Genomic DNA, 15,305 nt, shown 5'->3' on the forward strand with positions numbered 1-15,305 from the left:
TTTTTTTAAGCCAAAGAATTTATTTGTTGCTAAGTATTTGCCTCTGTATGAAGTATTCTCTTGTGTCAGGTGTACTGGAGGGTTAATAACTGGAGAATGAAACCACTGCTGTGCACAGATGTGTTGGGGTTCCCTCAGCAACCCACCGAAGCAGCGTCCTGGCAAGCTAATTACAGCAGCTGAAATGTCTCAGCACATGGCACAGTAATAAGAAGTAACACCCATCTGGGTGGGCTGGCAGCAGCCAGACCTTACTATCTCGCTGGTGTTCTCTCCCTCATTCTGAATCCCTTGCCTGTCTTTAATCCTGCTGTATTTTAAACACCTGTCTCTCTGGAATGTGTGAAACATCCCTTTTACCTACACGAAACTATTTGCTCACCTGCTTTGCTTAGAAAGACAGCTTTCAAAAAAAATAGCGGTTATAATATTAGAGAGGAAAGCATATCACATTAATAGAGCAGGGATGAGCTGATAATTCATCAGATTTGATGTGTCTTGGTATCAGAATGCTGACAAGAAAAGGCTGGTTAAAGTCATTGTAGTTTTACATGTCTTTACGAGCAAAGTTGTGACTGCTGTTACTGACAAGCTAAGAATTGTATCTATACTATTTGTTTCGTGTACAATGTTGGCCTCTGTCTTCCTCATTTACTATTCGTGGTTGCTTTTTTTTGTTCAGATCATAAAAACTTGGTGGCCACAAACTGTCATTGTTATGTATTTGTATGGTGTCTGGCACTATAAGACCTAGTACTGATTTGATATTTTCTATTGTTGCAATGAAAAGGCTTTAAATAATTAAGTCTACAGAAGGCTTAAATTTAAAGGCGAAGCAGAGGGGCCAAAGTGACTTCTAATGCTCTTTTCCATATGAAGTGGGTAGCACTGCTCATTTCTAAGCTTGCCCAGCATGTTCTACTGTAAGACCTGGAAACTGTAACTTAATGGATGAGAAGAATTATGCACAGGCTGAAGGAAGAGTGCAATAGGATATAACTGGGAAAGAATATGGCAGAAGGAGGATCCATTTTGGAGAACTGGGCAGAAGAACAGTGTGTAATTGCAATAAATTAATTCTGTCCAGAACTTGAAGTGTTTTCTGAATTCAGGAAGTGGCTAAATGCCTCATAGTACTAAATTATTGAAAGGGTGACATCATCTTGTGTTGCCAATTACCATGTTAGTTTACGTTACAGAGTTCAATCAGAGCAAATGGATTGTGCAGTTCTGCATAAGACTTGTAGGTGTGAGTGCAGCATCACGCAACGCAGCTTGTATATACTTGTTTTAATTAGAGTAATTCCATGCAAATACTGGTAAAAGAGCATTGTTAGGGTAGCAAAGCTGGGAATTTGCAAGCTATGCTTACGCATTTATAAGAAGTTAAGTTACAATTAGATAACTTACCTTTGAGATCTGGAGCAGATGCAGGGCTAGATTTTCAGTTCTTTCCAGTTGTCCTGTGTGCCATTGGTTACACACCTTTCAGCTGCCCCAGAAATGAGCAGGGTAATACAAACAAGTTGCCTTTTCCATATGACCTTAATCTTAGTGTACAGTTGTTCTGTACTTCTAAAAAAGCAATATGTGATCACATTGTTAAAGACCATCAGCCTTTATAGCGTTTTCAACATTCATAAAATGTTTTAAGGTGCATTATTAAACTTCTGCAATAGTTGCCTTTACTGTATGAACTTAGGCTCTCTTCTGCAGACCAGCAGGCTGTGTATGCTCACAGTTTGATCCTTTCAGAAGACATGTGAAGAATGTTTAAAGAAAGAAACAATGAAATATGTTTTAGATGCTTAGAACAGATTCATGATTTCTTTAGAACTTGATAAAACAAACTTATACCAAATCTGATTTTAGGCTATCGTTGACTATTTTATATAGCTACCTGTGTGAACAATTTGAAGGTGGTGTGGGTAGAAATGTTCATTTGTGTGTGATAGAGTTAGACACTGAGTTTTAAATCAGATGTGCATATGTTGATGCGTTGTGCATTTACTGTGGAGTAGGGTATGGAGAGGACAGAGTGCATATGGCTCATTCAGTGACACAACTTGTGATGACTGGACAGACACTGAGTTCAGAAAGTGCAATATAAGCACCTGTCTTTTGCAGAGTTAATTTTTTAATATAGAAATTTTTTTTAACTGTGTCCTTGTTATCAGTTCTATAGCAGGATATGTTTTCCTGCTTTAGGATTTTTGCCTGATTCTTGTCTTTTTCCTCCTCTGTGCTTTTACTTACTGGATAGAGTATGTATTAAGGTATGCTTAGTGCCATCTTTTGTTCGTTTCTTGGTTTTTAATGGTTTCTGATGTCTTTGTCATTGCCTCCACAGTTAACAAGCTTGAACTTAGCAAGTGGAGCTGTAGGCAAGGGGAATGCAGCTGTGCCCCCAGGCTACCGATCAGTGCTCAACAGAAAAGGGCCATTGTGGGCTGTTCAGTCAGACACTCTTACAGATGACAGAAGATGCATCTCTTCAGCAGTCAGGTAAGTTAAAACTGATGCTCCATGTTTTTGAAGGAGAGTGCATCGTACTCAGAAGCTCATCCGTAATTTTTTTGATCTCTTGCTCAGAAGATTTAGCCTAAGGACAAATACTTTTTCTTTTCAGGACTACAGTAGGAATTAGGCTCATGAAAACTAACCTGTGTTCCTAGTACCAGCAGTTTCATGGTGGAATGAGTAAACAGATGAACACATGGAAAGGGAGGGAAAAGGAAAATGTCAGTTTCTTTTCTCTAATTATTTCTCATCTCTATAAGTTTCGGTGCTTTGGTGTCAAGACATAAGCAGAATGCAAACTTTTACCTGATGCTGTAGAAATCTCCACCAAGGACTCATCTTCATGCTTTTTCTTTGAATATCAATTTTCTATTGTTTAAAAATAGAGCAGTACTCTGTAGTGTTTTATTAAGGTTCCTTTTCAGATGGCTTCCTTCTGCTCTTTATTAGTTTTGGACATTGGAATTTGTATTTGTGGCTGATACACTCATGGGACTCAGGGAATTGTGATTCTGCAGGAAAAAAAAAGCTGTTTACCCCAAGGATTCTAGATCTTGGAAGTTAAGTGCCAGGTGAGCCTACTGCAGAAGTCTAGACTGAACACAGGCTCAGAACTGCTTAAGACATCTGATTTCTGCATTTGCTAGTGCTTTTTTGTCCTTTTAAATTCAGTAACGAGGCAGGACTTCCACAACATGCATTTAGGCCTAGAAAACAATGTACAAGTGAAAATATTAATTCGTCTAATTGATTACTGGAAAATGGGGGAAGGTCAGAAAGGCAGATATACAGTATAGAAAGCATGTGACCTGGATGGTCATCTTTTCCCAAATGGGTTCTTCAATAGAAGGATTGGAATGGGATTTGGAAAGCTCAAGAAAAAAATTTCTTATTTCGTCAGTCACTGCTTTTCGTCCTGCCTAAAGAGGAGGAATGTGAGAAATGAATTCCTGGCCTGTTTCTGTTCCAGCACAACGTTTGCCTCTGGGGTTTGCAGTTATTAAGAGAGGTGGTGATTCTGCTCTTGGAGACCAGCCAGGGTAGCTATTACCTAATCCAAATAAAGAACCTATCCAACAGGTGTAAGCTGCCTTCCTCTCCTACACAGTTTGAGGGAGCAGCAGAGTGCAGGCTGTCATAGGCTGTTTCTCAATTCTACTTGCACCTTTGCATGGATTCAGACATTGTTGGAAGGGAATTACAGTCATAATCTTCTATGAATCTCCACAGAAGGCACAGTAGTTACCACCTTTCTCTGAAGCCATTTCTGTCATATGTTGTTACCTGCCGATCTGACAACCTAGCTTTAATGTCCAGAGCTGCACTCTGAACTGTGCCTCATCTAGCATTCTATGTGTAGCTTAATGCTTGTAGAAATTGTTCTATTTCTATACAAGGATCCAAAAGTTCTTCAGAAGTGTATGGCTGGTATTAGATTGTCAAACTTTTTATGAAACATTTGGTCTTTCAGTACTTGAGTCATCCTTACTATTTTCAAACCAAGAGACAGAAAGACATCGTAAGACCCTTTGCTGAATTACTTTATTTTCATGGCTGCTTGCCTAAAATGTCCAGAATACTGGTAATTAGAAGTTTTTCATGAATATGGAGAAAAAATATCCTGAGACAATGCTGGATTACTTGGGCTGTGAACTTTCTTTTAATGAAAGAATTCCAAAAAGAGCATCAAGATCATTAAATGCTGAAATAGCTAGTATTTCAAATGACTAATTTGCTGCTCAGTCTGTTACACTGGAGCTCAGCAGTTCACAGAGGGTCATCTAATGAGTGTCAGCCTGTGCTCAGTACTGGATGACTATGTGAAGAAAAGCTTCCTGTTTTCTTCCATTGAGGTTCTTGTCTAGCAGTTGTAGAATTTAGCAAGGATGGAAATGTTTTGTCAATGGGTCTCTTATCTGGCTTCTATTTGGCTCCAGTTCAAACATCTGCCTCTGAAACTCAGTCACTACAGTTTTTGCAGAGCTGTATGGTAAAACTAAGCCATTCTGCTGCTTACGAGTTTTGCTTGAAAATTTTATTGTGATACTTGTGAGCTATGAGATTCAGGCTATTATTAATAAATTTTTCTCCTTAATTTCAGCTCCCCCAGTACGATTTATCTAAATTTCTTTGAGCAGAAGTTAGTTCTCCATTTTTTTTTTGTGGTTGAATGTAGCCTCTGTAGAAGAGTTGCCAAATTAATAGTCAGCTCTGCCAAAAGACAAAGGCAATCTTGAGTTTGTAATACTGAGACAGAACAACACTGGATATGTTAAAATGTTTTATTACAAATCTATAGCGCAGTCCCTTTTAAGACTTTTTTTTTTTAGTTACTTCCTATAAGCTTTGTCTCTGTTCCCAGTCAGACTGAGGTTTAGGCTTTCACTACGTCCGAGGTGAAGAAGGTACAAGAAGTGATGTTCCAAGTTGCATAGGGATTCACTTTTGACTTCTGTAACATGGCTGTTAGAGGCCCTTTGCCATGTTTGCTGTAGCCTGGCCTATATTACCCTCTATAGCTCTTTGCAGTTCTGCCAAACCTGCTCTCTCCTGTAACCATAGTCCTGCAGGTCTTATTCCAATCCGTCTCAGCTTCTTACTCTGCCAGTAAGAAATGTTACTTAGTCACATTCTGCCTTAGCCATGTGAACAGGTTAGTTATGCACTTTATAAGGAAAGTGTTTAAGATTGCTGCATATGATTTTATCCTAACATTAATAATGTAACCTAAGAACAACAAAAATGAAAGTGATTTCTTACTATCCACTGGAACTGATTTCCTGACACTGACCTGACTAGAAATGTGGCAATAGTCAGCTCCTGAAGACATTTTCAGTTACACAATAAAGGTAGAAAATACTGTTTAAGAGAACAAAATTTATTGTTCAGAACCTAAACTAATTTCTGAGTACTGTTGGCAAATAGTTGCATAATCACCAATAATAGTGGTGGTAGGCTTTCCTAGAAGCTTCTGGCACTGGAATTTCCACTGGTATCTCACTTGTTTTTGAAACTGTTCTCAGAGAGTTATTTGGGCTTTGCAAATCACTTAATTTCCATGACCTGGGCCAAAGCTAATGAGAGAGAAATCTTTCTAATTAGTACAGATTTCTGTGTAGTCAATGGACAGCTTGGATTCTGCCATCCTTGCACAGGTTCATGTTTTAGAACTCACACAGGCAGTGTGTTGGCAAGCATTCAGCAGTGATACATGGCCAGTATTTTTCTAGAACCTTTGTTTCATTAGCTCCTGGGTCTTTCAGGACGGCTTTCTCAAAACTAAAGGCACAACCAATCTAGCTCTGCATATTTTTTCCTTGTATCTTTTGACAGATTTATCTAACTTGGTTGAGGGAGGCAGGCAAGCGAGCTTCTCTGTCATCAGTGAGAAGCTAAAATGGCACTCCAACTTACACCAGACAGCTTAGATTCTGACTGCTATTAAAGTCAGAAACAAAGGATTCTGCTCTTCTCGTTGTTTAACATGCTGCAAATATTTCTTAGCTCACTTCTTAGCCAAGGTGCTCAGGCTCGTCAAGAAATGATGTTTTGTTGACAGGCTCCCTGAACTGAGTTAAATGCTGAAAACAACGTTTTTCAGTTTTCTTATCTAGGGGTTTCTGTGTTTAAGTTGTTCTGTCATTTGTAGTGATAAGAACAGTTTAGGGCATTGTGGGTGTGTGCATATACCTGCCATGTGCCCAGGTTCCAAAACAGGTTCTCCTTTTTGTAGTTCTATTTTATTTCTTGCCTGGAAGTCTTGAGTGGGTTGGGAAAGCAGAAGATTCCACCCCGATATCTGGCATCCTAGGCTTTCAGGAACCCCTAACTGTCTAGCTCTGATCTGCAGTGAACCTGAGGCATTCTGGAAGAATTACCCCCCTCTGGAGTACTGTGTCCAGGCCTGGGGCCCCCTGTGCAGGGAGGACATGGAGCTCTAGGAGGAGGTCCAGAGGAAACTAGAATGATCATTTCATAGAATGAAACTAGATGATCATTGTGGTCCTTTTCAACCCAGGCCCTTCTGTGATTCTATGAATCAGATGTGCTGCCCATCCACTGTATAGTTAAGGCATTCATGTAACTGCTTGTGGGCTGCACTGCATGTATTTTACTGCTCATGTGCAAATCAACACGGGCACGGTAAATCCAGCACGTCTTAAAATCACATCTTCCTCTGAGATTGAAAGATGTGATAATTGTATTAATCTTGGCAGTTAATGCTACATTTTTGTAAGAATATACCTGTTTCTTTTTGTTGCATGTGTACTGCCTTGTAGTTCTGCATCTCAAGGGTTAGTGGTAACTTTCCTGTCTTCCAAGTAGCATGTCTCAAGCTCCCTGCTGTCTCTGGACAGGTAGAGACTGTCCATCCTCTGTCCTGTGCTCCACTTGCCAAGTGGCTGGAGCCTGTTTGTTTGCATAGCAGCTGGGTGCACACTGACTGTGAAGAGACTGTACTGCACTGATGCCTCTGGAGGAAATGAAGAGAGAAGGCAGCAGGCACTGGTGGCCACAACAGACCTTCAGTTTCAAGAAACTCTGCAGTGACCTTAACACCTCCCTAACTAGGCAGCACAGAAGTGCCAAAGCAGCAGCAGCAGAACATGACCAATACCAGTTCTGTGCCAGCACTGACTTCCCTGTTCCTTTCTCCTAATACTGTTTCTCCCTTTTCTTTTTCCCTTTGAGGAAATGTCTGATTATGAACTGTCTGTCTGCACTACACCACTTTTCTAGAGGCTTCATGCTTATATAGTCTTTTTCTTTCCTTCTGCTGTAAAGATGGCCCTTCTAATACCTAACAACAGCAGAGTGCTATCCTTGATCAGGAGTAGGAGTCCTCATTATGAGGCAAATCTCACACAGATCATTCCAATGCTGATTTCCCTCAGTTGTTAAACCACTGTGAGAGCCTCCAGCTCACAGTGTCCTTTTATCACGCTGCTTGCAGGGATGAGTGTTGTGTTTAGGAAGGCTTGTATAGAAAAGTCCCTCTTTAGTAAGAGGGGCTATTTGCATTAGAACATACACAAGGCTGATTACTGTTGCCTGGATTTTCTTCCTGTCTTATCTTATATGCCTAAATTAATTAAATTTCACTATTTCCATGGGAGAATAAGTGAGAATGGGTGTAATGATTTTTTTTATTTTTTCTGTGACCCCATCTGGTCCTCCTGGGCAGCTCTGTCACAACCGTATTCACTTATGGCCCTTGAGAAACAGTAGTTCTGGGAGCCTTGAGTCTGGGGGTTGATGTAGAATTACTATATTGAGAGGAAATTTGAGGAGGGAGGGCGAAAAACAGAAATTCTACATGAGTAGCTTTACGTTCTTGCAGCACTCCCTGTCTCTGGCTTGTACGAGTTCTTTTTTCATATTAGATTATTATGTGGTATTATTATATACCACATAGTAGTGCATGGAGCAGCTTTCCACCTCCCCGGTAATCTCTAATCTTTGCCTTTAAGCATCTGCCAGTGTCTCTGGTGACCACTTGTTAACTTTCAAGGCAAACTGGCTGACTACACCTTCATAAATACATGGCTTGTCTTGTATTATTTCTTATATATTTTGGTCACGCTGAAGAAATGTGTGATGGCAGGTTCAATTACTTTCATCCTGCTTGGAAATTGCCCCGAGCCTGAGCACCGCAGGCTGGCACTGCCTCGAAGGATCCCTGCTTCCCACAGCCAGGCCTTGGCTCTGGCTGCTTGGAGCCTCTGGGAGAGGAAAGGCGGAAAGCTCGTGACTTGCCCAGACAGTTTGAGGCCTGGCCCTGCAGCCTCAGCTCCCCAGACACTGTTGAGTCGGACTTGGCTGGCAGCCGCTGAGCTGTTACTTTCCCGAGGTAATAAGTGAGATTAATCGCAGGACCCTTTCCAGAGGCGAAGGGGGTTTGGGTTGAGTGCAGCAAGAGTGCAGGAGCCAGTGCTGGGTCTGGGAGCTGGAGGTGAGAGCTGAGTCTTTGCATCGGGGCAGAGCAGACTGGTGCATGGCCTGCAGCTGCAGCCTGGGGCATTCCTTAGGCTGGTTCCATCTGAGTGAAGGGGCACAGCATCTGCGCTACCTCTGAGGGTTTGCTGAGCTTGGGCAACTGTGCTTTTTGCAAATAGTCCTAGTAATGTGAGAGGACAGGTTTCTCTTTCAGCACCTGGCTCTGACTTACTATGACTTCCTTTCAGAGAAGGTACGAAGATCTTTTCCATTATTCCCACCACGCAGCCTGTGTTGGTAGGTGGAGGGCAGTTAACAGCATTTTTATGCCTTCCCTAAAGATAATACAGCATCACAGTTCTTGATTCTTTCTTTTCACCTGCCTCCCCTAACTGACCTTTCTCCAATGTAAACATAGGATTTGCCATCCTGGATCAGTCTGCTAATCTTTATACTTCACCTGTTTTGTCCTTTGCAGTAACTAGCACTAATATCTTCAGTGAAAGTGCAGAACTTTTTGGCTAGCAGCAAATAAATTTCCTGTCTCTGGGAAAAACTTGCTTTGGCCCTCCAGCTGCTGATGGCTGACTTATATTTCTCATCATATTTTCTGTTCTACATAGGTAGCCTTGCTGTGGGTGTTGTTGTCATTAATCACATTTTACTGTCTGGAAAGGTTGTCACCTCATTCATGAGCTGTAGCAGTGAGTTCCACAGGTGAATTTTGTATTATGCAAAAGTCTTCCTTTATAATTTTTTTTCAAATTTGCCGTTAGTCTCTGCCCCTTTAATATGTCAAGGCAGACAGAAGTGCTTTCTTTATTTTCTGCACTATTTATTCTGTATGTTTCTATCGTCTCTTTCCTTACTTGTCTCTCCTGAACTAAACAGACCCATTCTTTTTCAAGTTCTGAGTGGAAGTCTTCCAGCCCTCAAATAATTTGCTGGCTGTCTTTATTCAGATGACAGGACTTGAAAGCAGTACGTCAAGTAGGAGTGAAACACTGATTTTATGTGATGTTGTCATTTTTAACTTATTATCTAACTCATAACTTGCATATACTTATACCTTGCTGGCTTCTGACCATGCTAAACATTGAGTTTTCATTAATATATGGTTGTTTTTCTTTGACTATACAGTTAATGTAACACTGAGAAACAGGTATAGGCAGTTCAGGCTGGTGTGATTCTTTTTTTTTAATTCTCACCAATGAACTCTCTTCTGGCTTTTAGCTCATATTAATAGATTTTGTTGGCTGTGACAGAAGCTACATGCTGTTCATGGTTGTAGTAACCATTTAATTTAGTATAGACCTAATTTAAATCTTTTAGGATCTTTTCTCATACCCTCTCTCCCAAGCCATCCCTAATCTTAGAACTTTAAAGTATTCTGTAAAGTTTCTGTGTGCTTTATATTGTAAAGTCATCTGCAGATCTCCTTTTTCTTTTTTTTATTTAGTTAAATCTCCCAATCACTACTTAGAAATTGCTTTGCAGAGTGGTGAGCAAAGGGTTAATGTGGCCACAGCTCTCACTTCAGTAGTTTTTGGTGGGGAGATCAACTGCTCTGCCTCTCTGGGCTTTCTAGGAAAGAGGATACCCCAGCAGCCCAGTGCTCTGCAGGAGCTGCTCTGCCTAAAGCAGCCTTTCTCTGTAGAAGAGTTCTGAAAGGGTTACAAAGGAGCCTTGGCTGTTTCCTTGAGCTATTTGGAAAGGACAGGCCTCAGACAGTTTGGCAGGAACCTGGGGCCCTGTTTTTTCCAGCCCAGCCCTTCCTTCTGCACGGAGCTGTCAGGGAATCCCACGAATGTCTGGTTTCTCCCCTTTCCTAATTTTTTAACAATATTTTTATCCGTTCCTGGCTCTTTCCCACACAGGGACCTCAAGTTTTGTCCATTGCTTGGCTCTGCAGGTAGTGAGATGGAAATGCTACCATGCCACAGCTGTTGGATTTAGTTCACAGTTGTGTGACTGAGAAGGGCACTGGGAAGCTTCCCAGAAGACTGTTCTTTCTGGCATGATCTTAAGGTAGGTCCGTGTGACCTAAGAAAACAGGGATTGAATGGGCCCATCTTTGAACTGTGCTGTTCCTGTGGGTCACCGTAAGGCACTTGAAGCCTCAGAGTGCATTGTTCTGAATCCACTCCAGTAGACACACAGCAAACTTCTGCTTTGTAACAATGGATAGTCCCTTTTAAGCTAGTCTTGTAATGGACAAGACAGTTCAGCAACCCTTCCTTCATTTGCCTTATGCTCTCCAGGGCTGTCCTGAAGCTGAACTCATGGTGAATATTTTGGAGGTTTGAGTTTGCACTGTACCTTTTGGTGACAAAGAAGTGGATTTGTGTAGAGTGAAGGAACAGATGTCTTAATGCTAGAAAGTTTGGTTACTGCTCAGAGCAAAGGTGTCTCTGTGTTGGGGGTACCATGCTCTGCAGCTGAGAAAGCAAGATAATCCTAACTCGATTTTTCTTTCTCAGTAAGCCTCTCAGATGCTGGGAGCAGTGTGTGATCTGAGATCCATGTGGAAAGCCTTTCCAGAAGGCAGTCTTCTTGTGGGACAGTCCCTGGACAACCCTCTGAGTTCAGCAGCCAAAGAGCCTGAAGTCAAACTCAGATAAATCAGGGGTTTCAGTGACCAAAAAAGAATGCCAGAGCAGAAGGTAGCAAAAGGGGCCAAAGGCTTTTTCTTCTTCCTGTTAGGCTTTGTTTTGGGGGTACCTTCCCTTGTACAGCGAAGTTTCCACTACCAGTATGTGTTCACATTTTCCATCCAAGCCAAAGTCATGCTTTGGCTTGGCTTGTTCAGGATGAACACCATACTTTTTGATGTGTTGTCCCATGATATAACAGGAATTACCTTCCAAGAGTAGAGAGAAACCCCTTTCCTTTCCCTGAAAGTGTTAATCAGCCTTTCCTATGAAGGTCCTATTTTGTCACCTAATTTTCCCTACCTTTCGGACTGGGGAGGTTTTGTAGCTGACACAGGAGTTGGTGAATTCTATGTTGCTATATTCTATTGGCTCCATAACAGCCTGTTATTCTCTGGGCTTCTCTGGGCTGCAGGTATCAATCAGCAGCCGTTTGTGAGCTATGCAGGGCTCCAACATTTAACAAAAAAAAAAAACCACCAAAAAACTCTTTCGAAAAAGGAGGAGGGGAAAAAAAAAAAAAGGCAAGTATTTCGGACACGGAAGTATACACGGAAAGTATTTCAACTTCCATGTGTATGTGGTGACAGCTTTGTTTGGAGATCCTCCTTACTAGCTCATAGGTTTCTGAAGTATACATACAAATTGTGTGATCTGAAGAACTCCCCTGGGGAATGCCAGTTTTTGTTTAGGGTATGTATAGTGTGAGTGAGTAGTGCTGGTGGTGTTTTCTTAGTCTTTACCTAATGCTGTATACTGCCAGCCAGGGAGCAGTTTGACCAAAACGCTCTGGGTGAGAGGACTTGACTGATAATAAGATAGAATGCATTTCAGTAGCTTAGAAAGGCTGGACATTGGGCTGTCCAGAACCAGTGCGTATTACAAAGATTTTTAAGCGTACTGGTAAAGGTAGGCTCTACAGCAGTAGGATAAATTAAGAATTATGTGGAAATGCCAATGTATCCAGGGTCCTTTATCATTAGCAGCTGTTCCTAGATGTTCATTCTGTAACAATAGTTGGATGATGAATATCCTCCTTAAAAATAAATAAAACCACCACCAGGTAATGTTTAAAGTTACCAATTTCCAGAAACTCTCCCGTTGAATGTACTGAGCTTTTATTAGCATTTCTCATCCAATTACTGTCCTTACTGTCCACAAGCAAACCAGGTGGGGAGAGGCCAAGGCAGCCTGACTGATCCAAGTCTACTGAAAACTGAAATTGTGGTGTTACAAAAAGCTTGAAATAACTTCTTTGCTAGCAAGTGTGTTCTTATTGAATGCATTTCTGATCTCAGCTCTATTAGCAAATACTTGGATGCAGGATTCTCTAACGGACTCATGATGCTTAAGTTTTTGGTTTTTCCATAAATACCTTCAGCTGGCTGATACTTTAAAGGCTGTCCAACTTAAGCAGTGAGCATGACAAAGAGAGCACCATCTCACTCATTAGGAAGAATCAAATGGGGAGAATAGAATGTATGGAAGATACAAGCACAGGCTCTTGAAACTCTCCAGGAACCCCAAAGGCGGTACTTCAGAGGCTTTGTTCTTAAGATAGGTGCATTGCTAAATGCATCTCTTCATTAGAAAAAAACTGCATTTGGTAGCTCCAAAATGTTCTCCAAGAGATGAGATTTTTGTCCTACTAACAGTGGTACTCTTAGGCTTCTGTTTTCAGAATTTCATATCAAAATATCAAGGAACGTAGAGTTTCTTCCCTATGAAGCAGTGGGCTGCCTGTTAGGATTGTTTGGAACAGCTGTTGTAGGGTTTTGTTTTGAGTGTTCTGCTGATCTTTTTTTTTTTTTTTAATTTTTAATTTCTTCATGGAGGAGCTTTGATTTAACATGGAATTAATTTAATCAGACAGCCATAAGAACGATGGCTTTGTTACTCCTTCATGTTCCCAAGTATTTCAGTTCTTAATTTTAATTTGTTTAATTTTCTCTGAATAAATGCATATACCGCATTTAAAAATACCAAATAAAATATCTTATTAGCAAAATAATTTTGGAAGCCGAGTTTTAGTAGTTGGACTAATTTGGGATAATTTTCAAGAAATTTAAATTCAATCAATTTTTAGATTTTTAAAAAATATGTTGTCATTCTGTTCAGGATTTTAGTTTTACATAACTGATTTTTTTTTCCCCGAAGATCAGAGTCATCTCATTTCCATGTGAAATTCCAATTTTCTGCTGATTATGCTAACTTGAGTGATTTAAAGCATTTAATTATGGAGTTGGAGCTATTTGTTTTAAGGTCGCTTCCAACACAAGCCATTCTATGAAATGCAAAAGTATGAAATATGAAAGTGAACTGATGTTATGCACAGATTTCTACATTGTTACAAGTCGTGTGGGACAAAATGGTTCATGTTATGCATCAGTTTTCTTTATAGGTGTTTTCTAAACAGAATAAATTCCTTATAAGTGTATTATTATCTCTTAGGGCATTGTAGAACCTGAACATGTGACTATAAATATCATTAGGCCTGTGTTATTGAAGAGCATTTCTGTGGAAGGAAAGAAAACTGTACTGCTGCATTTGTTTGTAATCTGCAGGTCTCGTTCTGGAATGATGTAAATTCCTGCTATACAAGTAGTTTGAACTCTGAAATGGTGGTATGTTTCTAGGGAGCAAAACCATGTAACACCTACTCTTGTAATTTAGTTCCAACTTTGGTCTGATGTCCATTTTTCACCTTTGTGCAATTGAGAGATTGCTTACTATCTTAACCTCTGCCTAATCCCTAGAGAACCAATAGCACAGTGCACAACAAAAGATTATCCTTTGTGCAGATATTACTCTTTTCAGCTCAAGGCATCCAAAAGCCACATTTATCTCTTCAAAGAACAAGACTGTAGTAGTGTAGCAGTACTGGTGTTTCTCAGAACTAAGTCTGTCCTGTTTAGAATATTGGCTGAAACATCACAGAAGGCATCAAGTATAAAGAAGAGACATATAAAGTATAGTATAGTGCATATAGTATGGTATAGTAAAGTATAGTATATGTAGTATAAAGAAGGCATATAAAGATCTCGTTTGGACATTTGATACAATTGTCATGGCCCCTTCCTGGTGTGCCTTATCTATGCAAGGAAGGGACTGTTGAAAGGACATTATTCCACTGAGTGGCTGGGATATTTTAGTCTGTCCTTATAAGGATTTAGCATCTGCAACTGCATCTTTGATGTGTTCGTGCTTAGCATTGCATGCAATCACTTGGTGAAATTCCTGAAGTACTGATTCCATGGTTCCCATCTGTGTTCCCAAGTCTGGGAGCTTCTGACTAATTATAAAGTTTTCTCTGTATACTGTAGGAAACAATTCCATTTTGGCTCCAGAAGAAGGGATTGGGTTGGACTGGAATATAAGATTGCATAATTTTTTTCAACTTTAACCACAAATTCCAATGAAAGCTATTGCGTTTCTCTGTAGATACCTGCTTTTAGCTTTTGGTTTCCGCTGTCACTAGAAGTATTCAACGCTCATATACAGTCCAGAAGCAATCAGTCATTAAGGAAGCTGAGCAAAGTTGGATTTGCAAGAGAGCAGCACCATCCCATTCTACCTTTCTCAAACCCCTGAGGAGAAAACATGGACGGAGTGTTCAGTTAGGATGACCAGCAGAGCGAGCACAAATGTATCGTACACTTTCCTGGTTGTACTGAAGGACACATCACAAATAGGTGTGCCTGTTCAAAGGGACTGAATTTAAAACATTCTACTTCTAGATGCTGCAAATTAAACAAGAGCTTATCCTCCACCTCTTAGCCTGCCATTGGATGCAAAAAGCAGAATTTTCATGCGTAAGAACTCAAGCTCTAGGTCATCTAACATAAGTTTTTGTGCAACTTGAGCATCTTATGCAGCCTGGGTCTGACACAGAGAGGGATCTTTCAACAAACCCTAAGTCTGGGAACTGCCTTTTAGATCACACCAGTTCTTTGTACTGTACATTAACTATCTGAGCATCCTTTTACTCACTTTATTTTAATGACAGATTTTGTCTGCTGTCAGATTTGGTAGCTTCGTGGGGAAAGATAGGATTGACCCAGGTAAGCCTGATTTTTTTCTTGTACTTTCAGTGGTATAATCACAAATTCCCTGTTCACTGTACATAACTGTGGTCCATCTGCTGGCCTGCTTGGTAAGCATGTGCATTGCTGCCAGCTAAGGAAAGAGGGAGGCAAC

The 15,305-nt window shown here is 40.6% G+C and overlaps 1 protein-coding gene across 3 annotated transcripts in view; it reads left to right on the plus strand.

The window, feature by feature from the left end:
- TTLL5 (tubulin tyrosine ligase like 5) overlaps positions 1-15,305 on the plus strand; it is a 126,911-nt gene that overhangs the window by 65,257 nt on the left and 46,349 nt on the right. For all 3 annotated transcript variants that reach the window (XM_042813189.1, XM_042813190.1, XM_042813191.1), the window contains one exon: positions 2,351-2,505. In XM_042813189.1, the coding sequence (XP_042669123.1) occupies positions 2,351-2,505 (155 nt within the window). The remainder of the gene's footprint in view (positions 1-2,350; positions 2,506-15,305) is intronic.

Source organism: Centrocercus urophasianus, unplaced genomic scaffold, assembly GCF_019232065.1.
Source record: "Centrocercus urophasianus isolate 14NV4802_14NV808 unplaced genomic scaffold, USGS_Curo_1.0 seq_14, whole genome shotgun sequence".
NCBI lineage: Eukaryota > Metazoa > Chordata > Aves > Galliformes > Phasianidae > Centrocercus > Centrocercus urophasianus.